Below are 25,469 nucleotides of genomic sequence, written 5' to 3' on the forward strand. Positions count from 1 at the left end.
AACCGTAGAAGATTAGGATTGTCTACGATCAAACACAGTTTTACTATGACTGCCCACTCCCCCCCTCCCTCCCACACAAACGCCCCCCATGGTTTCGGGCAATAGACTATTCTTTTGTGGCTCGTCTACTCTTTCAGGGCCCATCCGCCCATAATATAGAATGATTTATTTTTAGATTATATCATTTACCTACATTTTTCTTGATTTGACCTACTATTTTCTCTCAATGGAGTCTTTAAAAAACAACGATGTATGTGTCATTTTTTTGCGTAAATTTTACCACATTATTCATTAGAAGTAGTTTTTATACATATAGTATTTATTTTTTGTTAAAAAAAACAAAAATAAAAATATGAAACCGTCGGCTTCATACGAAACTTATGGTATACAAGTATACAATGCATAAACTGTGCATTGTATACTTGTATACCGTAGGTTACGTATGAAGCCTATGTTTTTGAGTTTTTTTTTTTTTTTTTTTTTTTTTTTTGCTCGTAGGTTGTATATAAATATATTATGGTTTACATTTGATGCTTTTTTTTTCCCAAAAAAATAACGAAAAAATGGAAACCTTAGCCCAACCGAGAGAATACCGTAGGTAAAATAAAACCTACAAACCTTAATACCACATACCACATGTCAAATGTAATTAAGAAAATATTAGTCAATGTCTTGCAATTGTTCACAAATTTCATATTTTTAAAACTATTTATAATTATATCATAAATTGATCAATCTATCTTTATGTATAAAACTAAACAATCATATAAACTGATTAATCTATCTTATTGCAGAAATCATTCATTGCTGAAAAAAAATATACTACATTTGCAATAAGCAAAATCAATGCCGACTTCAGGAAAATATATATAGCTTTGGATATATTGTATTTATACCATCATTTTTGTCTTAAAATCTTTGCCTATATGTGTCCAAGCCCATAGTTTATAAAAAATTATCATACATAATATCTACTTTAAACTAAGGTGTGTCGATTCTCCATCCACACACACATGTTTGTTGTCAAGCCCCCCTCCATATCGACTAAAGTAAGAAGGTATAGATCTCTTTCAAAAAAAAAAAAAAAAGTAAGAAGGTATAGATTCTGAAAAGAGAAAACACTACATAGGTTGTTGTTCGTGCCATAAATTAAAAAGAAAAAAAAATGGGTCTTTGCTAGGTAGCAAATTATTCTATTATCATTACTTTGAAAAAGAAAATTCAAAGATATCTTCTTTCTTCCCTTTTCCCTTTCCCTTTAAAGTCTCTTTACATCTTTCTGTTTGGATATCTTTCTCCATCATATGCTTTTTTCATGTCCACCAGCTACATGCATAAAAAATCAATAGATAGATTATGATACATGTTAAGAATTCAATTTGGATTTTTAATGGTAGAAATGAAGAGAAGACCTTTTCGTGAATAATAATAACAAGTAATTGATCAGTAAGATTTAGCAAAAATTGCAACTTCATCAGCTGGATTGCCAGTCATCAAGCACTTGTTTGGGCCTTGAGGTTGTTCAAAAGGAAAACACCTAATCGTTGCCCCTGTTTCTTCTTTCACCTTCAATTCATCTTCATCACTATAATAGTAAACATAACACCAGAAGAAGATCAGAGAATATTTGTATGAAGTGATTTTTAGAATGAAAATCCAACATACCTTCCTACCCATGGACCCCTTGCCCACTTTCCCTGTGATATTGCCTCTTTCAGTTCATCATATGACTTCACATCCACAATGTTGCTGCAGATAAATGAATACTTTAAATACCCCCAAACCCAAACATGAGTAAAATTACGATATTGCCCATGATTTACATTTACCTATCTCGAAATGACTTGGCCTTATCCAAAAGGGATAACTGGATCTCCTCCAGTTTTTCTTTGACATAAGGTATGAGAACGGAAGGTTCCATAGATATTCCAAAAACCTTCCCTGGTTTTCCAGGAATATCTCTTCTAGATACAACAACACTCCCGCTTGAAACATCACGAGGACCTATTTCAATTCTTAAAGGAACACCCTGTACAAAAATTCAAAAAATATCATATAACTTAAAAGGGGATAACAAAAACTCCATATAAATTAATATCTGACCTTCATTTCCCAGAAATTAAATTTCCATCCTGGTGTTCTTTGATCAGAATCATCTAGCTTCACTTTAATCCCAGCAGTATGAAGAACATCTTTGATAGACACTGCAGCATCAAGAACTTCCTTCTTTTCATTACCCTTCTTCCAAATTGGCACAATCACCACCTTGTAAGTTAATCACAAAACAATATTTCAGTTAGTTCATGATTAATGGTGATGAAAAAATAAAATGAAAATAGAGATTTTGGTTAAAGAAGGCCACCTGTACAGAAGCCAACCTTGGGGGAAGCATTAATCCAGCATCATCACCATGTGTCATGATGATACCACCAATAAATCTTGTGCTTATAGCCCAAGAGGTTTGCCATACATGTTGTCTTTGTCCATTTTCATCAGCAAACTGTGTTCCAAAAGCACGTGAAAAGTTTTGTCCAAGATTGTGACTGGTTCCAGCCTGTAAGGCCTTACAATCACCCATCATAGCTTCAATGGTGTAAGTTCTATCTGCTCCTGCAAATGTCTCCACCCTTGATTTTCTACCTGGAATCACAGGTATTGCAGCTTCCTCATAAGAAAACTTTGTATACACATCAATCATCTGCATTGCCTGCATTTAACAATCTGTTTGTTAGACACAACACAAACTTTTTAAAAACTAATCTTTTACATATAAAAGAAATACAAACCTCCTTCTCTGCTTCCTCTAGAGTGGCATGTGCAGTATGTCCCTCCTGCCAGAGAAATTCAAGAGTCCTGATAAAGGGTTTGGTGCGCATCTCCCATCTTGTGACATTTGCCCACTAGTAAAGGATAAAAATGAAAACATGAGAATTGAGAAATGAATAATTAGCATAAAGTGAAGGGAAACCTGGTTGATCATAAGTGGAAGATCACGATAACTGTGAATCCATTGAGTAAACATGTGGTTCACTATTGTTTCACTAGTGGGTCGAACCTGCAAGAGCCTCAGAAATTGCAAGAATCAAAGTCATACTCATGTCCTAATTCTCATGATTAGAAACGTAATTTGTGGATGAATATACAAAACAATATCAAATCAGAGGTGTAGAGTAACTATAATCAGTACCACAAGTTTTTCTTCAAGTTCTTTCCCTCCTCCAACAGTTACAAGAGCCAATTCTGGGCTGAAACCTTCAACATGGCTGGCTTCTTTCTCTATGAAGGAATATGGTATAAACTGCAAGTAACATCCATTATTTAGTTCACTGCATTCAATGATCAACAAAAAGACAATAACTTAATAGCTACCTGTGGAAAATACATGTTGCTATGTCCTGTTTCCTTGAATTTAATATTCAAATAATCCTGTAAAAGGAAAACCAAAAGTCAACAACTCCCTACAAGATTACTCCGTCGAATCCAGATGATAAACAAGAGCTACAAATTTACTTTCAAGTGTATGTTTATTTTTCCAGTGGTAAATAGAAATCACATATTTGGCTACGTTATAGAGAGTGATCTAATCTGTGAATATGTATAGTATAATTCATCCATGCTGCTTTTGGTCACAAAGAATGTAGAAAAAAGTTGTTGGTTTTAGCTTCAAACAAATCAGAATTGACTGCATTTAAGTGCAAAGAAGTACTACAGGATACGTTACAGATGTTTAAAGATTGAGAAAATCTAGGTCACATTTCGAAGAAGGTAAAGAAAAATCCAAAATCGAACAGCTAGAGCTTAACAAGTTTGTCTCAAAACAAACAAAAGACCTACCTGAATAGCTTCCCAAATGGCATAACCGTATGGTCGAATAACCATGGTACCACGAACAGGGCCGTAATCAGCGAGCTCAGCCTGGGAAATGACATCGAGGTACCAAGCATTGAAATCCTGGGAGCGAGGCGTTATGCCTTGTTCCTGAGCAAGAGGCTTCTGGTTCGATTCAGGGGGAGCTACCTCCGTGGCAGGCGTAGTCTGGGCGAAAAGTTTAGTTGTAGTAGTGAGTTTCCGCACATGGAGCTGGTTGCTGCGGCGGAGAAACAACGAAGAGCGGCCAGAGGAGACGGCGAAAATGGAAGTGAGAGATGGAAGCCGCAAAGCCCCCATTTGTGTGCGAGTTTCAGAGAAACCAGAAAGGATGAGGGTTTGACTCTGAGCAAATTTTTGCCTCTGTAATATTTTTTCATTATACACCCTAAAAAAATAGATCATGTCCATTTACATCTCATAATTACAATGGTTACACTTTTTTACATGTTCAAATTTAGGAAAGACTAAACTGCACAAATGGTCCCTGTGGTTTGCTCAAAATTGCCACTTTGGTCCCAAAAAGTTTGGACTAGCATCACAGGTCCAAAGTTTTCATTTTGTTGCAAGTTTGGTCCGATTTTTTATGAATTTTTATAAATGACGAGTTTGCCCTTTATTTATTTTTTTTTTTTTACTTTTTTTAATTACTTTAATGTTTTCTGATTAAAAGAAATTTTAAAAAATAAAATTAAACCTTCAACCCACCCTCTCACTTCTAACACTCTCCCTCTCTTTTCATTTGCTACCAGAGCACCACCGTCGGTGCCACCCATTTAGCCGGAGCACCACCATCGGTGCCATCCATTTAGCCACCACCTAACAACTCAAAACCAACGCCACTCTGATCTGCAACTCGAAGAAGGGAGGTCCGACGCCATCTTCCTCAGCAAACCCCAAATTTTCGCCGCCTTCGTTTCTCTACTTCTCCTATGCTTCGCCGTTCCTCAGATCTGAAAGCCTTCACCAACGTCGGACAGGAAAACCCTCGTATGCGAAAGCCTCCACCACCGTTTGGGAACCTTAACCCTAGCTGTCGTCAAATCTAAACCACGACGAACGATTGATTGGAGCGACGAGTTTGAACAAATCTTCATTGTGTTTTCAGATCCGCAAGAAGGTAACACCAGACGATGGTGTCGTCTTCGACAGAGTTGTTGGCGATGCTGTAGAGATGTTGCAAATCTGGAGCTTCAGAGCTGGTTGAGGTACCGGCGGTGGAGCCACCCATCAAGTTTTTCGAAACCCTAGCTGGTTCATGTATCAAATCTTGAACAGATGCATGTATTTGGTGTTAGAAATCTCTGGATTTTGTATGCATTTTTGTATGTTAAATTTCTGAATTTTGTCTGTGTATTCATCTGTAGAAGAGAGTGGTTTGATCATGAGAAAGAGAGAGAGGTATGGTGGCGGCTCCGGCATGTGGAAGTGGTGGTTGTTCGCATTTTACCGGCAAGTGATGGAGAGAGAGAGAGAGAGGTGTTGACCGGTGGTGGTGTCGTTGATCGGAAAATCAAGGGTGGTGGCGGTGGTAACTGGTGATGCTTCTAGGGGCTGACTGGTGGCGGTGTTGCTGACCGGTGGTGGTGGTTTTACCGGTTAACGATGAAGAATGGGGAAGAAGGGGTCTAATAGCAGGGAATAAAATAGAAGGGTGAGGCGTTGAGAGTTTAATTTTATTTTTATTATTCTTTTACTTAGAAACCATTAAAGTCATTAAAAAAATAAAAAAAAATGTAAAATGAAGGGCAAACTCGTCATTTAAAATAAATCAAAACAAATCGGACCAAACTCGCAACAAAATGAAAACTTTGGACCTGTAGTGCTAGTCCAAACATTTTTGGACCAAAATGACAATTTTGAGCAAACCACAGGGACCATTTGTGTAGTTTAGTCTTTAGGAAATTTGAAACCATTGATTTTTATAATTAGCAAATCTATCAAATGCTATTAGATGTCTAGTCTCTTTTCTTTTTTAGGTTGAGAATTCAAGTTCAAGTCCTTTTTTAAAACCATTTTAGTTAATAATTATATTTATCTTTAGTATAAAATATCCTAAAATATATACAAAATAAAACCTATATTGATTTAATTTTTTAATATAAAATGAGATTGAGTTGAAATGCTAATGAGTATGAATAATTGGATTGGGTTGGATTGTATAGGTGGAAAAGAATCAACATTGTCAAATTTCTAAAACTAGAACCAAATTTATAAAAGTTGTATACAACGTAATTTTACTATAATAGAAATTGAAGGAATCGTAACAAACAAAATTTTGAATTGTTTAAGCACTCAAGATTAAGTTTGTTGCATTTTGTTAAAATATTGTTAGCGAATATAACAATATAGCCAAATTTTAATGATTTATAAAATAAATAATAAAAATTTCACAAAATTTCCAAATAATCATCAATTTTGCAATGGTTTTGTTGTGAAATGCATTATTTGCATGGTTTCCGCCGCTAATAACAAATACTTTATTGTTCACTGTAAAGTGTAAAGTGACATCGTTCACTTCATTGCAAAGTGGCATTGTATTTTGATTTTAAAAAATGACTAAATTTGTTATTTAAAATAGCATGGATTATAAGATTAGGACAATTGTGAACCTTAGCATCTTACTTCATTCTTGCACAACTAAACTTTTTGCTCCCATGCTAAATTCCTAATGTCAAAATGTGTACTCTTAAACTAAATCCTAAAGCCCAATAGGCCTAAAATATAGGCCGACCCATTTTTACCACTTATATATATTAGATAAATCCAGGTGTCCAACCCAACATAAATAACATTCAAAACTAAAGCTGTGCAGTTGATGTGAGCAATTGACTTAGAACGAAGTAGTTTGCTGATTAGTTAAGGTGGTAATTTTACAAAGAGGTAATGGTGTTCGATGTAACTTTATGTTTCTCGAAAAAGCACTGTATATGTTTATGTAATATGTATAAACATAGATGTAATAAATTATACCCATTTGAAGAGTCTACAGAACTAAAAGCATATATAAGTCAAATTTGATTCTTGAAGTATTTTGTTTACAACTGTGATATAAAAGTGAGCTTTATCAACAATAATACAGTTCTCCTCATTCAAATGCAATACAAATTGTATGCACAACGCCATAACGTAATGCTGTAATGAATAAAAATTTCAAAATGCCATGTATTTTGAGAGATATATAAATGTTAATTTCAAAATCCCACTTAGGGTTTTATGAAAGATAGTGGGGTTTTTTATTTGTTTATTGTAGCGTCTTATTTGTAATATAAAGAAATAATAAAGTAAAACTGTTATAATATATAAACACGTAAAAATATATAAGTTATTTCTTACGTTTAACCTATGTGTTTATTATAATATTGACATAACACAAAACAAGTACGACAACGAATGCATTCATTGGTGATGTATGTCTTGTGTTTTAAATCAAATAAATATAAATCTTTTTGTCAACAATAACTCCTAAGGAAAATATGAAAATGACCAACAAATATTTTATTTGTCCATTGTTAGTTAGTGAACTTATTTTTGTTCATTTTTAGGTAAAAAAGCTTTTTAAAATTTTCGTCTGTTAGTCCCTTTAACTAGACATGGTAGGTAATACCGGTTAAACTTTATAGAAAATTTTATAAATTACCAAAGAACTATTTCATTTGTTATTTTTTATCATTCGACTTATTTTTTCACTTTTAGATAACAAGCTTTCTAAATGATCTTAATTGGCTTACATGACATTTTTTTAATGATTTGTATTACAACTTAATTAAAATGTTAGAACATCATGTTTCTTTTAAGGCAAAGACACCATACCCAATTCGATTTCTCTCCCACACGGACTCGATCTCTTTTTTAGAAATACCAAGTCATACAAATCATTAAAAAAAAGTCACGTAAGCAAGTTAAGAGCTATAACCGGTTAAAAAAAGGCTAAATGAGACTGGTCTTGGAAAATTCATTACTTACAAAATAAGTTGATCGATTAAAATGAACAAATGCATAGTTAACATTTTCCTAAATTTTTAATGATATTACAAAATGAAACTAAAATAAAACAATTTTGAAACCACATATTTACAAAATGAAACTACGTAACCACCCAATAACAGTGTATGTACTACTCTTCCTGGTTCTTAAATAGTTAAATTCATAACGATAAGAATGTTGAACACATACCATGTATGTTCTAATGTTAATCAATTTTTGTGTATTATGTTAAAAATAAAAACTCATATATAATCTATCGAATTTTTTAGTAATTATAAAAAAAATAACATGCATCTTCATTGGTACCATATAAATATAATAAAGAAAAAGTGACATACATTGCTTAATATGGTAAAGACATGAACCATATAAGTTTCACCTTTTACGGATGGAAAATTTACTAAGGATTCAGATGATGCAGTCACCGGCCTGTAAGTCTGATGCATTTCATAAATTGGTCCGTGGCATAACATCCGTTGCCTACATACATTAATAAGGCTGTAACTAGTTTCACCCCCATATAATAATTAATATAATTATGCATTTATGACTTGTAGTACCTTCTTCATTGTCTACTTGCAGAGTATCCAAGTACAAGCTTTTGTGTCCAATATATCACACATTAACATCACCTGCGATCCATTAATTACTTATATAGATTCTTTTGGTGTTAAGTAATTCAAATTTTATCAAGATTTATTGTGCATATGTATGAACTCTAAACATATAAACAACTGTAGTCTCATAATCTTCCTCCCAAATTGGAGGGATTTGGAAGGAATTAGCTAGGCTTAATCACGTCATTAAAGCGTAATCCTCTCTTTCCTTTCTTTCTAAGTTAGTGGCTTATTTGCGAATCCGCAAATTTATAGATTGTGAGTATATTAGCATATTTCCAATAATCTTAAAATTGTCCATTCCTTTTTGAGCTAATTTTGTTATTTCATCCCCCAAAATACCCTAGAAATAAAAATATAACCCGAATTCATTCACTTTTAATATTACGTTTCCATGGCATTGGATATAAGTATATAACTCAAAAGGTTTGAACATTATTGGATATTTTGCAATTGAACCATTTCATATATTGTGTATATAATACTAATTAATAACAGTGTTAGAATGGTAACCAAAATACAAACAAAACACTTATAAACGACAACAGTGAGAGTCGAAGAATATTTCTCAAAGAGTGTTAGGATAAACACCTAAAGACAACCAAAACTACATACTGGACTTAGGAAACTACTTAGTACCGAACTTTTAATTTTATAATATTCTTAAGCTTTTTCACTCTACTTTTTATACTATTTTTACATCGAAATTTCTAGGACCACGAACACCAACTAGCATCATTATATTATAATTATTACAGAATAAATTTAACAAACCACTACTATATATATAAAAATCTGTCGCACAAACAAAAAGATATTTTTTAAAGCATATAGTTTAGATGGACATTATTAGAATGTATATGTTAAGAAATATATCTGTAGTTCTGTACGATGACGGATTATTTTTGTTTAGTAATGGTCAACGCCGTTATGGTGGACCTAGTCTCCATAACAGTGGCCATTCCAGTATTTTATTTTGTTGAGGGTATTTTTTGAATTTTTTCAAAAACATAAAACATTTTAAAGTAAAATTAAAAATAAATAGAGTATTTATATGTAAATTTTTTAGCCATTGGGGACACATGCCCCACTCCTTAACTTTTGCATTCGCCACTACCCCGTAATGATGGGCATTTGACCCGGGACCGGACCGGAACAAAATGGAAACCAGTAAATGTGGTTCGGTTTTCGGTCCTTTATTTCCCTCTGAATCGGTTATCGGTTATTCGGTTCGCGGTTCATTTTGGACTTGGTCGGGAACCAAACACATCCTTTAAGAGCACATTGTCTTATAGAACTAGACGAGAACTAGAATCAGGGTATTCGGTCTGGTTCCTGATTCTATATTCCCATTAAATTGATTATCAGTTCTGGGTGATGCTCATCCGTAATCTATCTTTTCAAATGAATTATACTTGCTCTAAATGATTGTAAGAAATTGTAGTATTTATTGTTTTTTTTTGTGAACAAGTTTATAGGAGATATAAGTTATTTACAAAAGAGAAATCAAATATTTTTATACTTAAACTTTTCTTCCTATTTATCTTCTTATCAATTTGAAATTATGACAAGTGTCTTAAAATATTATTAATTTTATCAAATTGTGACATTTGTCACCATCTCATATAGATAGAAAGATAAGTAGAAAGAAAAGATAGGAAAATATTTAATTTCTCTTTACAAAATTAACCAATTTTTAAAATGACATGATTATATATATATATATATATATATATATATATATATATATATATATATATATATATATATATATATAAAAACTAGTAAAATTATGTTTTTTATAGGGAAATCTTCGGAAAATTCTCATTATTTTGGGAAAAATAACGATGAAGTCTCATTGTTTTAATACAAAAGCCCAAAGAAATTCGTAAAATTTTTACTTTACCCCTTTTGACATCTTCAGTGGTGATGAGATCGAATCGTTACTTTTCCAAAATAATAAGATTTTTCTACATATTTTCTCAAAATTTGTATATAATGTATAAACAAATTTTTACGTATTTTTAAATATTTTTACATATTTAAGTATTCTTAAGTTTTTTTTACCTTTTTATATAGTTTTTTCTTTACGTTTTATGTATTTTAAATGTATAATATATATTTTTACATATTTATATAAATTTTTAAGTATTTTTACATACTTTTATGTATTTTGGTATACATTTTCATGTATTTATGTATTTTTTTAAAGTTCTTATATAGGTTTTTACATATTTTTATGTATTTTAAATATATAAACAAATTTTTTACTTATTTATATATATCTTTTAAGTACTTTTATTTTTTATGTATTTGGTATATTTTTTTACATATCTATGTATTTTTTACTTCAGCTTCATTATAAACTAATTATTAGATATTTTAAATGAAAAAAAAGGAACTAAAATACTTCCCAAAAAAAAATTCAAAGACGGTTATTAGCAATCTACGTTATTTTTGCAGGTAAGTTCTTCCCTTTTTTCTTGAACGTGGTTTGTAGATGAACAAAGTTTATGAATATTTTTATTGTTAATGAAGATACGTAAAAAATACGTTTATACATTTAAAATACATAAAAAACTCTATAAAAAACTTTAAAAAATACATAAATACATAAAAATATATAAATATACGTAAAAATACATAAAAAAAATTAGTAAAATACTTTAAAATTTATTTAAAATACTTAAAAATACATAAATACATAAAAATATATATAAATACATAAAAATACATTTATAAATTATATACAAATTTTGAAAAAATATGTAGAAAAAAACTTATTTTTTAGAAAAAATAACAATTTGGAACATGTTAAAATGGGCTAAAGTGAAAAATTTGTCGGTTTCTTCGGCTTTTCTATTAAAAATGGGTTTAACCATTAACATTTTCTAAAATAATAAGACTTTTCTAGAATTTTTTTTTGTAAGAAAGTAATCTTGAGTTGATTTTTACAAATAAAACAATTCATTATAGTAGCCGAACGGTGGTGGCATAGTTATACTCCACCATTTAGCAACTATTGTTATACTCGTCCAGTTGAGAGATTGACAAATGTAAAAACAATAGATTGGTTTTACTTTCTTCTATAACATCCTTTTTTTCAATTCTCCCCATATTAGTAATGTACAATTACAATCTACTTATTTATATTACATAGGAATGAGTAAAAGAATAACAAAAGATTAAAAGACAATCAAATAAAAGAATAGTAATTGATTAAAACACAATCAAATGAAATCAAGGTCAAAACATAAAAATATTACAAAAAGGTCAAAGTTATTGTTTAATTACGTCCCAAATTCATTCCTATACTGTTTATTGTCGTAAATGTCTTAACATAGTGAATTGTTATTCTCGTGGGTCTCACAAAATATATTGTTGCTCAGTTACCACTTGGCAAAATAGAATGATTTGGGTGTTAGATAGATGGTGAAGTTTGTAACACAAAGCCCATACATAGTTGTGATAAATAGGGAACAACAAAGTGGCATGGAACAACATAGACATACAGAATCCCTTGTATAACCCCGTAAGAAGTGTCTGGTGATGCTCATGCCAAAAAAGATAACTTGAAGGAGCTTGTGAAGAATGAGTTTGTGATGAACGATTTAAGAGCTAAAAAGAAGATATCATGGATGGAAGAAGATGATGGTTATATATTTCTCACTATATTAAAAAAAAAAGTCTTGTATTCGCTCTATTTTAATTAGTCCAAACTTATTGGTACTTTTTTGGCATTCCAGATAATCGGGGGAAAGCTTATTGGAAAGTAGTCAAGGAGTTTACTAAGAAGTTACCTAAAAGAATCATAAATATAATTGATATATATATATATATATATATATATATATATATATATATATATATATATATATATATGCCAAGTTCTCGAAGTTTGAGTTATGGTTACGGGAGGTCTAGTTCTTAGGACACCTCGTTAACCAGAACGACATTTTGGTCGACCCAGCCAAGATCGAGGCTCTTCTGCAGTGGGAGGTTCTAAAGTCTCCCTCGAAAATCAGGAGTTTTCTGGGATTAGCCGGGTATTATCAGAGATTTATTCAATATTCTCAAGATTTCTGTACCCCTCACTCGTTTGACGAGGAAGGGCGTGGATTTCTGTTGGGGCCCTGAGCAGCAGGCCACATTCAAGACTCTGAGACGGAAGTTATGTGAGGCCCCAGTGTTGAGTGTTGAGGATTTTATAGTATTTTGTTACGCATCCATCACCAACCTGGGGCGGTTCTTATGCAACGAGGGAGGGTTATTGCTTATGCTTCTCGGCAGCTGAAGTCGTATGATGTTCGTTATCCAACTCGTGATTTGGAGTTGGGAGCAATGGTGTTTACTCTCAAGATTTGGCGGCATTATTTGTATGGGGTCCGATATACTATCTACACAGTTCACAAGAGCTTAAGATATCTCATGGATCAGCCGAATCTGAACATGAGATAGTGTAGGTGGCTTGACTTGGTCAAGGATTATGATTGCGTGATTCTGTACCACCAGGGAAAAGCGAATGTGGTCGCTGATGCTTTAAGTCGCAAGTCGGCTAGTTCCTCGGCTGGGAGTTTATGTATAATGATTTCAATTGTTTTGCCACTTTTGGATTTGATTAAGGAGGTGCAGGTTGAGGGGTCAAGAAAGAGCATTGGAAATAGGAGAGGATTAGGGGCGAGATTGACAGGTTTTCCACCAACAATAATGTATTGTTGACCCGGTGTGGTTGGGTTTGGGTACCAGATTTTGGGGAGATCAGACAGACTGTGTTGGATGAGGCACACAAGTTTATATTTTTGATACACCCTAGAGCCACCAAGATGTATTGGGATTTACGACTTATCTACTGGTAGTCGTGTATGAAAAGGGAGATAGTGTAGTATATTGAGAGGTGCTTGACGTGTCGGATGCTCAAGGCCGAGCACCAGAGGCTGCATGGCAAGCTTCAGTCTTTGGAGGTTACCATGTGGAAATGGAAACATATTACCATGGATTTCATCACCAAGTTACCTCAGACGACTAAGGGATTTGATAAGATTTGGGTGATAGGGGACCGTTTGACCAAGAGTGCCTACTTCTTAGCTATCCATGAGCGCTCGTCAACCTATAGGTGTTAATCAATCGTACACATGCAGGTTTACAACCTGTATGTGTTAATCAATCAAGAACGGGTTGGTATACAACTTGTAGGTGTTAGTAAATTATCATGCGGGAAGGTCTACGACCTGTAAGCATTAATGAACCATACACGGATAGTTCTTCGACCTATAGGTGTTACTAAATTATGCATGAGCAGGTCCTCGACATGTAGATGTTAAGGAACCTCATACAGACAGGACTACAAACTGTAGGTATGAATGAATTATTCATGTGGGTACTCCATTCACTCCATGGCTATCTTATTAGCTCATAATGATAATGGACTTGCAAAGCTATATTTTTCACTTAGAGATCCTTTAGGATATATCCCTTGAGATCATCGATCTAGGATCAGGGAGTGAGAATAACATGAATGGGTAATTGGGTTAATTGTTTGATGTCAATTATATAACTGTAACAAACTGATTATAATATTGTGGGTTAAAAACTCTATGTACTCACCAGGTTTCCCAACCTGACCAACTCAGTTTGTTGTATCACATGTATTTATTTAAAAGATACATTATGCTAAGAGATTCAAGGAGTATTAGACCACTAGTTTACTTATTGTAAGTCTTGTAATATTTCGTTATGATTATGTTTCTGTATGAAGGATGACATCCCAACGTTTTAATATAAATAAAATACATTTATTCAAAAATGCTTTGATAATATCATTAACATGTTTTTGGAAACAAATTCCGCAATATTATTCCTCAAAAAGGATACTCTGATTTTGAATAAGCATAAACAAATCAGTCTTTTCTGGCTCTTGAAATTAGAGATGTCACGTAATCCTAAGGTTTCCATGGACATTGATAATGGTAACATTGATGATCAAGAAAAGATTTCTCTTTCCAATTGAAAGGGACCGTCCAAGGTCCAACCATGTGATGGTATGGTAAAGAGAAAAGGTCATTCTAAGATCACTCTGCATGTTGACCCAATGAGTCCATTTGTTTCTATTGCCAATTAAAGGGACATTGGAAGCGAAGCTGCTCAAAATACCTAAAGGATCTTGAAGATGGTAAAGTTAATTCATGTGACTCTACTCCAAGTACATCTATTATCTAACTCCATACATAATATGATGATCACATTTTTATGGTATTGCATGCTCCAAAAGAAATAAGGAAGCTTGAATAAAGTAAGCTAAATCTGATCGTGGGAAATGGACTTTTGTCGCATGGTTCGATGGTCAAAATTTAGAGCTACTACTAAGGAGTTATGATAGTTTTAATAGATTGCGATTACTCTTTTAGATGTGTAGAAATATACTTTTTCATTTTATGCATTGTAAGTACAAGTTCCAAATTTCTTTTTAGAAATAAAATGAAGTTTTGGTTTATGAAGTTGCCTTATTTGTATTTCCTTGCAATGGAATTTATGAAAGGGTTAGTTATGTTTCTAATAATAGTAGTATTAATGGTGGATATAATTCTTCTAGAACATGCTTGTGGCATTATCGTTTTTGACCAAGTGAAAAAGGAATCTCATCACTAAGTTTCAATTGGATAGAAAATTGGAGTCATACAATTTGAATTGCATGATGCATCAGGATCTTGTTCATTGGAAAATTATGACCATTTCACTGGTCACATGTTTATGTGAAGCAAGTGAAGGACTAAATGATCTAGTAAATGTTCAGATCCACACAAAGGATGATAACTATATTCATCATGATTTACTGATGCTTCAACAAATATGATTATGTTTATAAGATTAAGCGGAATTCTTATTTATTTGAAAAGTTCAAAGAGTAGCATAAAGAATAGAAGAATCTATTAGGCAGAAAGATAAAATATTCTCCAATCTGAAAGGAAAGGAGAGTGCTTTAGTATCATGATCATATTAGTAATTATGGAACTGTATCATAATTAATCCTAAAATAACATCTTAGTGCATTTATATGACTGGGAAGAGGAATCAAACATTAATGGAAATGGTTCGATCAGAGATGAGTTATACTTTGTTTCAATAAAGTTTTAGAGCTATGATCTAGTTACTACAAATCATATCTTGGAACTCATTTCAAACTAATAAGGTTGATAACACCTTGTAATATGTAGAGTAAGAATGTTTTCCTTATTCTATCACATTAGAATTGGAGTTATGATGTTTGTTTATTGATCGAGAAACAAAAGATAAACATAGTCATATTCTATGAAGTGTTTTCTTGTCGGGAATTCGCACGAACTTTTGAATACTTGTTTTAGCTCGTCAAGGAATGTTCATTGATAAAGAAACTTATATGTAGAGAAGATAGTGGGAGTCATATTGATCTTGAGAGTTACAAGAGTCAACCGACAGTAAACCTTTTAGTTGTCACCAGCGTGCAACCTGAGGTTGAAAATCTATTGTGGTTTCAGCCGACATATTCTTATTTTTATACTGTAACGCTCGCATATCCGGGCTAGTCAATTTAGAGATAATAGGGATCGAAAATGACTTTTCAACAAAAGGTTATTTATAATAAATAATCTAAACTAAGTTATAGTATATGTTACAAGGATTCCGTACATATAAAGAACGCCGAAATCCGAGTTATAACGAAGAAGTTATGACCTGTCGAAGTTTCGTGACAGAGTCGGCACGACACTGAATGACGTAAAAAGTGAATTTACGTTAGAGCGATATTTAGCCTTAGTGATCTAAACGAAAGTTGTAGAGTTCGTTAAACCGTGAGTGTGCATAAAAAGAACGTCCAAATCTGACTTCGTATGAGGAAGTTATGATTTTTCTAAGTTTCGACTTAGCGGTATGCAGCCTGAATACTCGAATTGAGATCGAGCGGTTTTTAGCCGAAACAATCTAAATGAGAATCGAAGATCTCGTCATTAGTAGTGCAACGGTAAAAATACAGGCGAAAACGGACGTTGGATGAAGAAGTTATGATTTTATAACAAAGTTTTTCTGTCCCGGCCCACTAAAAATAATATAATAAAAATAAAGTCAAAATTAGCCGACGAAGTCTAAATGAAAGTTGTAGAGCATAATCTCACCTTCGCGTGGATATAAAGAACGTCGAAATCGGAGCTCGTATGCGAAAGTTATGAATTTTTGAAGATCGTGGCACGCATATCAAAGCTTATCCGAAGCGTAAGCCTAGCGTAACCAAAATTACGCCCAGCGTAATCCCAGACCCAACAGCCTATAAATAGAACCCGAGTTCAGCTATTTCCCATGCTAATTTTCTTCCTTTCTCTCTAAGTTTTGCATCGTTTTGCGTGCCAATTATATCCCGAAGCCCCGGTATCATTCCCGAGCCCCGAAGCAAGTTACGAAGCCCCGAGGATCTCGAGAAGTGAGATTCCCGAGCCGAAGCCCTGCTCGCGAGGAGCCCGGTTTTTGTGAAGATCTTCCAGATCTACCGAAGAATACTACTTCTACAAGTCGTAGTGTTGTCCGATCATCTTCTAATCAAGTGAGTGTATAGTCACTTTCATCTTACACATAGATATGAAGTATTTTATAAAATACGTGCTATGTGTACATATATTGTTGTTTATATGTGTGAGTGTGTGGTTACTCTCTTCTAACACATAAATATAAAGTATTAACTATGAAATACTTGTTATGTGTTATATATTATTTGTCTATTTGAGATGGGCTTGGAATTGATGTTTTTATACGGGTTTTAGATGATTTAAATTGTGCTTGTATTTATATCTACAAAAATGTTGGGTAGAACATGGGTAGATGGAATAGTTGGTGACGATGCGACTCCGTGCCTATTGAGTAAGCCTTGGTGACGATGCGACTTCGTGCCTATTTGATAAACCTTGGTAACGATGCGACTTCGTGCCTATTGAGTAAGCCTTGGCGACAATGCAACTTCGTGCCTATTTGATAAACCTTGGTGACGATGTGACTTCGTGCCTTTTGTGTAAACCCAGGTGACTATGAGACGTAGTGCCTATTGTGTAAACTTTGGTGACTATGAGACGTAGTGCCAATTGTAAGAACCCTGGTGACTATGAGACGTAGTGTCTGTTGTATAAACCGTGGTAGCAAATGGACTTTGTGCCAGTTCCTTAGGTAAATCCTTAGGAATGAATGAAGAAAGTATAATCGATTCTTAGGGCATAACCTTAAGAAATAAAGAAGATAATGGGGATGGGTTATTGGGTTGATTGTTTGATGATTGAATATAATAAATATATTATTGTGGGTTGAAAACCCTATATGCTCACCAGGCTCCCAAGCCTGACCCACTCAGTTTTCTTTGCATTACAAGTAATGGCACAAGAGTAAAAGTTGGAGGACTTGACGAGAGATTTTGGATTATAGATCAGTAGTTGTAAAATAACTATTGTAAGGTCTATTTTATATTGTTTATTCTTTTGGTCTGTATCGGAACATGACATCCCGAGGTTTTATTATTTAATAAAAATACATTCTTTTTGAGAAATATTTTGATAAATGGTTATCATATTTTGTTTTTGGGACAAATTCCGCAACTGCTTTCTTTAAAAGATAACTCTGATTTTAAAACAAAGCATAAAGAGATCGGTCTTTTCTGGCCGTGAAATTGGGGATGTCACATGTACACTTCTAGTGGAGTTGGTAATGCTTATGAGTTCTATGCTCTTTATTTAACTGCAAAAGCAAAGCACGTTGGCCAGTAAAAGTACACTAATCAATATGGGTGATTTGCTAACAACATGGAAGCACTGGTAGGCCCTTGAGCTGCCAAAAGGCAATAGATAAAGGAAAATGAAGTTGAATCCATGAAGGAAAACTGAGTTTGAATTTTGTTTTTCCTAAACCTTGTCTTATGAGTGTAGGTCAGAAATGAAAGATTCACATGGATAGGAACGTATTCACATTGAAATCTAAGTGGCAAAGGTTTCACTCTAATTCATAAAAATGTTTATGAGAAAATACTTTTGCTAATATATTTTAAAGATCTCATAAAGTTCAATATGGATATTGGTTGTGTTAATTGCATTATCAAATTCACAATATGATTATGACATCCCTCTTCATATTTCAAATCGTAAGGAATGGCAAGGAATTGTTTAAACTTTCGAGATATATGTTTATCAGTTGTTTAAGGGTTTAAACAACACACATTATCCAACTAAGGTGCATAAGCTTAAGAAGTCTAATCAGAGACTTGACAAGCATAATGTAATAGAAATATGCACTTTTGTAGGAAAGTTAAAGGGTATTGATTTCAAGAAGTCTAGTTGATTTTTGGGTACATGTCAAAGATAGTGGGAGGATAATTGTTATGTTGGTATTATATGTTGTCAATACTATCCGCAGGGAATAATATCTCGAATTTGCAATTTGAAAAGTTTGGGAATTATATCACTATAGTGAACTTAAGGGAGACGACATTCATACTTTATATCGAGTCTAAAGGTCTAGATCAAATGGTTTAATATAACTTAGTCAAAGACATATATGAATATCATGTTGAAATGTTTCAACATATGAGATTCGATATAAGCAAATATTATAGCAAGAGATTGAACATATATCAAGTCTTTATGTAGAACATAATGAACTGAGTCTCATATGCTTCGGATATAAGATCGATCACATGTGCTATAATATTCATTTATTCTAAATTTTCAAATGCCTTTAGCATTGTGTGAAAAGGATTAGAATTTTTTGTGACTAAAGTTGTTAAACAACTGTCAAGAACATTTTGAGGTTTTACCGAAGATTGGTTGGTTGTGGATAGTTAGAAGTATGATATTATAGGGAAGGACCACAGTGACACATTTTGGATTGATATTACTTTTGATTAGAGTTTATAGTCATATGAGAATATGGAAATGTTTCCATAATGGGAGATGGTTGTTAAATCTACATGTGAGTTGGAAGCATTAATGCAAGAGAAGTGTCTAAGGAGTGTACCTTGAATTTGAGACTTCATAACCATGGAATTGTTTCTAGTAAAAAGTTCTAGTGGAACATTTTGTAATATCGAATGCTCAGTCTCTGTGACTTTATAACCTTAACATCATAGAATGCCAGTACATGTAAAGATGAAATTGCACTACATCTTAACTAACGATAAGAATTTGGAATTGTGAAATGAGCGTCATTAGAGTAATGTCCAGTCGATCTGTTCACAAAGAATAACCATAGAGAGGCATAGTATGCATGTTTATAACATGGCTTGACTGATGTTGTTTAATTCAAGTGGTTAGTTGATTACTCGAAACATTATACAATGAATAAATTTGTAGTTGTTATGGTGATTAAATAATAGAGATTTATTTATATACAATGGGTATGATATGATACTATAGTTAATTAATTTATTATTGTGTTTCAATTTGCATGTTTCACTTCCTTGAGTAATTTAAATATTATTCAAAATTCCACAGTCGTTCATTGTTTTGGAAGTAAGTAGTGAATTAATACTGTCATGAATCGATTGTAGATTGTCTATATGGATTAGACATTTCATACAGACTGCCGCAATATTCATGAGTACATGGAAATAGGGATTTTAAGTATTAGATAAACCCAGACTTATAGATTACTTCATGGATTCAATCAGAAGTAATTGTAAGACGATAACATCTACTATTCTTCAAATAGAGATATACAAATCATATTTTGCAAATCAGTTGTGAATTGGTTTACTCCAACACATCTCGTAACTAGGTGTTATAAAGTGTAATGTCATGCATGATTTGGTGAGTAAAATGTATGATTATATAGTCGAAGTTTATTCATTCCTTTTCCGTAATAGGAAAAACAATATATTTGGGCCCCTCGGTGATTTGAGTTGATTTATATGAACCATATCTGGTCCGGACTGAATTGGTGTGTTCACTTTTGAAGTCTGAATTTAATCACAAATCGGGAAATCGGGAAACAAAATAAATGAACATGAGGTTGATAATTTAATCAATGACTATTCATACGGTATCTTGTAGAATGAAGGAATAGTTGATTACTTATAGTAGGGAAAGCATTTGATTTAAATCAGAGTTCAGCAGTGGTTTGGAAAGCACTCTTCGATGTTTACTTCAACGTTATACTTGCAATTGTAGTTATAGACTTATCCAACTGGGAGACTATTGGATTAAGGTGTATAAGCTCATAACTAAATTGGTATACTCTTGTAGTTAAAAGAAAAGTCCTTTTTGGGCTGCCTTCATGACTAGAAATAGCTAGAAATGATAGTAGGAGAGAGAAGTATAATTTATTAGATTATTATACGATTAACAAACTAATTGAAATTATGGGAAATTAATTTGTTAATATATCATATGATTAACATATAAACTGGAAATAGATAGTTGATTTGTTGATTTTTCATGTGATTAATAAATTAATATGAGATCGATAGTTATATAACTGATTTGTTAATTTATATTATTAATAAATTAATGTGAAGTTAATTATAATTGATTAATTATTAATCAGAATTAGTCTAAAAAGTAATTAAGGATTAAGTAGAATTAATTAAAGATGCAAGTGGTGAATTGTAATTGTTCAATAATTGAACAAATGAGGCAATTCTAGAACAATCCCTCATATCTCATGTCTCCTCATTCTAGGGTTTCTGGTATTGGGTGTGAGCCATTAGAGGCATCATCATTTTGGTGCTAGGCTTTCCAATACCAACAAACTCGCCAAGTTTTCCCAACTTAACATATTCAACTGAATTCTTCGATTCCAGGGACTCTAAGGCTGTGTTTGGCGCGCTACAGCTAGCTAATAAGCTAGCTTATTTTTCGAGCTTTTATATGTTGTCGTGTTTGGTAAGCCAAAAAGTAGCTTTTAAGCTAGCTTATAAGCTAGCTTTTTGAAAAGCTACTTAGACTAGCTTTTTAGGAGCTTTTCTAAAATTTTCCAAATACACCCCTTAATTAATTATAGAAACACATACTCTTACATGTCATTTTATGTAATTTTATATATTTCACCTTGCTTTTCATCTAGTTTTACCAAACGTTATTTTTATCAGCTAGCTTTTCAGCTATCAGTTAGCTTTTTATTTAACAACTAGCTTTTCAGCTAACAGCTAGCTTTTCAGCTAGTACACCAAACATAGCCTAAGGCTCAGATCTAAACTCAAATGTTGTCTAAAAGAATAAAGCTTCCAACTTTATCCTTTGTGGCTACTCCTAGAGCTCAAAAACCCCACCATAAGGCTTGAAAACTCAAGGGCTTAACAATTAAGCCCAAAATCATTGAGATCTGAAACCTAACTTTTCCAGAAGTGGTTCTAGCCTCAAAAACGTCCCAAAGGTTGGTGCTTTATGGACATGCATGTCCAATGCATGTCTTGAACCCAAAATAGGTTAAAAAGGGAAAATATGACCTAAACTCCATGCATGGCATCAAGACTTGGCTAAAGACGAGATCCAAACCACTATAAGGTCACCTTGAACCGGAGATTCATAAAGTTTCAAGCTGCAACCTTTACGAAATCTATCCATAGCAACATCCAAGAAAAAGGAGAAAAAGGGACAAAACTCGAGATCTAGCTACATAAAGGAGTAAAAATCGGATCTTGGACACTTACAAATGTCCAAAAGAGTGCCAAACTGAAGATGAGAGCCTTTCTTGCTAGATCCCTGCTTCCTTCTTCTTACTCACTACAAGAAAAATAGCCTTTAATGACGCGCAAACAATGACACTCGCTGATTCACGTTACACATTTTTGGGCGTCCTTAAAAATGATGTCAGACTTCCAAAATTTGAAGGATAGTGGACACGCATTTTTGCGTGCCCTTAAATTAGTATCTCAAGAAAAAAAATTAAAAACACGGAGGGCGCTTTATCTTAAACGTGCGTCTTCTGTAGGTGTCGCTTTATAATTTTAGTGAAACGCGCCTTGAGAAGATAACGGGGGAAAACGAAACCCTAAAATTTTGAAAACCCGCCTTTCTTTTCTACCTTCTTTTCTTCATCTTCACAATCGATTCTCCCCTCTTCTTTTCTTCATCTTCAAAATCGACTCACCCCTCTAGAGCCTTACTTGTAAGTCCACACCACACTTGTTCGTATCTTGTTCTGGAAAATCAAGAAACATTCGAAAAACCTTAGGGTTTCGCTTCTTATCATCGGTGAGACCGCGTTTCTTCTTATCAGTACTAGGGTTTCGTTTCTTGCAGGTTCGTTCATTAAGTTGCTACCCTCATCGATACACAATTAAATAAGTACCGACCAAATATGCTACAATAGAGGATGGTTTCGTGGGTTCTTTCACCTTTACACCAACGATGGTGGAGCTAGAGAGAGAAAGTTTATGGTGTGTAAAATACAAAATTTTTTAAACCAGGGGATTCTAATAAATACCATAATCCAAACCCTTTATGGTAATTGGGAGCCAATCAGGGCAAAACGCAACCCTCAGACAAATTTTGCTCTCAAGAAACCTACGGTACGTACAAATTTTCTTTTCTTCCTCTTCCTTTTCTTATCGGTATTCTTTCTCCTCCCTTCCTCTCCGGTGGTCGCCGTTGTAGCCTACTTCAACCAGCCCTACCCTACCCTTTTCCCCAACCTAGGAGCATCTGTCGACGACTTCTCTGCTTCATCCGTTCAACAAATCGTCGATCACTGCCTCTACGATACCATCAACTGCTCCAGACTTGTGAACAACATGTCTAAATCTTGCGTCTATGCAGATGTCAACGTTGTTCGCCCTATGGAATACTAGTATTAAGAAGCACTTACTGTTCAGTGGGGGTAACCTAACTAAACACTAGATTTTACTTTAATTTATGTGATTTATCTCATTATATGAATTAATAGACATAATACTTTGAATTATTTGTTGCTACTTGGCTTAATTTGATTCAAATTCGTTTCAAATTGTGATTGATCTCTTGTGTAATTTTGTATCTACTAACCCTGATGGTATTTTGTTTGTTTCAAAATAAAAAAATCAAAACATGGGAAGCTTTTGCAAAAGTGGTATGTTATGTATTTTGTACAATCAAATCTTTTTCATAGTAGTTTTACAATATAAATACCAAGAAGGGTTAGTGAATCATAAAAAGCAATAGAAATGGCTGAGTAAATCATAAAAATCTTCCAAATTCATAACAACGTAAAAATCTATTAAGAGATGAAACTCATGGATTATTGAGCTTCCAAGAGTGAGTTTTGTTCTCAAACTCATCCCTGTGATGATTTAGTTCGAGCAATCTACAAATATGAATCATGAATGTAAATGCTTAATCCAAATTTGCAGTGTTGAAAGTTGACACTATATATTGATTATGAAGACAATTGAAGTTCTCGATAATAACAATTATGTTGTCATAAACTCAATAACATAATTCAGATCCATCATCTTATGCATTTGAAATGATTATTTAGTTCTGGTTTTCATCATCTGTTTTGCATTTTATCTTAATCACACAGGGTGGAATGCGGGTCTATATAACTGTTCATGACACAACACCTCCAGGCCATCTTCCTAGGTAGGTCTCTCTTTTTCTCTCTCCCTGTCCCTAATATATTTCTATGTTTATGTTCATCTTTTTTCACAACAGATTGATTTTATTTACTTACAAATACCAAATTAATTCCTAAATATTTTGCAAGCAGATGAGCGATTTCGTCAAGAAAGAAATTTAACATACCAAATTAATTCCTAAATATTTTGCAACATACTTTTATTTATTTATTTATTATAGTAATTTTACTTCTTGCTAGATAGGATTTCCATCACTAACAAAAGTTGTTGCTAATTTTGTGAAAACAATGGAAGAACAGGTTGAGAATGATGCAAAAGAGGTGGTTGATGTTGAAGTCATTGATGTGGAGGAGCCAAGAAACCTGTTCACAGAAATGATGAACGATAAAATTATAAGTAACACCAAACCAAAAGGAAGAAGATCTATGTCAGATGTTGTTATTTCACCACCTGAAATACTAACAAATAAAATAAAAAAGTTTCCAGTTACAAGTAAAAAGTTCCACTGCCCTTCTCCCAAAACAGAATCTAGACCTCAGGAAACAATTAGGGGAGTGAAAAAGAGTGACAACAATACTGGTATAATTTACATCGACTCCAAAGGTGATTTGGAGACACAAAACAGGTATTTTAAACTCGTTATTTTATCTAGATGTCTTCTTCTTTTAATCATTGAATTAAAAAGAGTTAGTTACAAGAATGGTCCTTGTGTTATACCCACTGTTGCATATTCAGTCCAATGTTTTTTTTTCTGTTTCAAATTGGTCCCTAACATTGGTTTTTGTTTCTAATCTGTCACTGATCCATGTAAAATGACATCTAACAATAGTTTAAAATAAACAAATTATAGAAAAGTTAAAAAGAAGAGTCAAATTACATTTTTGTTCCTTGAGTATGGTTGCTTTTTGCGATTTTGGTACTAAAAGGTTTTCTTTTGCATTTTTGGTCCTTATTTGACATTCGTGTAATGTTTTTGGTCTCGGTTCCAAATTAAGTGACCATTTTGGTCTATGGGTGTGATTTTTGCAATTTCGATCCTAAAAATAGCCATTTTACAAGGAACAGGGACAAAAAACATTACACAAATCTTAAATAAGGACCAAATTAGCATTACAACCTTTTGGGACCAAAATTAAAAACATCAACTATACTTGGGGACCAAAAATGCAATGTACTTTAAAAAGAAACATGTGAGGGTAGAAAAGTCATTTTATCATAGAAGTTGGACTGAACCTGAAATGTTGGGAATAACATAGGGACCATTATTGTAATTACTCTATAAAAAAGAATAGAAGTTGGTAACAGATGTTTGTCTTATGTTGGGTGCAGGTTTCCATCGCCACCATCATTTAATATATCTCATGATGACAATTTTGACTTAACCATTGTACATGAAACCTCGAGAAATGACGATAATGCCCTTGACCATGAGCCACCTATTGTGAAGG

General features: G+C 33.3%; 1 protein-coding gene across 1 annotated transcript; it reads right to left on the bottom strand.

The window, feature by feature from the left end:
- Positions 1 to 1,084: 1,084 nt before the first annotated feature.
- LOC111888447 (proline--tRNA ligase, chloroplastic/mitochondrial) lies at positions 1,085 to 4,237 on the bottom strand. The gene is made up of 11 exons (XM_023884620.2): positions 3,835 to 4,237; positions 3,370 to 3,426; positions 3,188 to 3,298; positions 2,969 to 3,055; positions 2,787 to 2,900; positions 2,363 to 2,707; positions 2,104 to 2,265; positions 1,830 to 2,029; positions 1,666 to 1,749; positions 1,413 to 1,585; positions 1,085 to 1,326 (listed from the first exon to the last, which is right to left on the bottom strand). Exons 1-10 carry the CDS (start codon positions 4,165 to 4,167, stop codon positions 1,444 to 1,446), a joined length of 1,635 nt encoding a protein of 544 aa, XP_023740388.1. The 5' UTR covers positions 4,168 to 4,237; the 3' UTR covers positions 1,085 to 1,326; positions 1,413 to 1,443.
- Positions 4,238 to 25,469: the final 21,232 nt, after the last annotated feature.

This window comes from Lactuca sativa, chromosome 2 (genome assembly GCF_002870075.4).
Source record: "Lactuca sativa cultivar Salinas chromosome 2, Lsat_Salinas_v11, whole genome shotgun sequence".
NCBI lineage: Eukaryota > Viridiplantae > Streptophyta > Magnoliopsida > Asterales > Asteraceae > Lactuca > Lactuca sativa.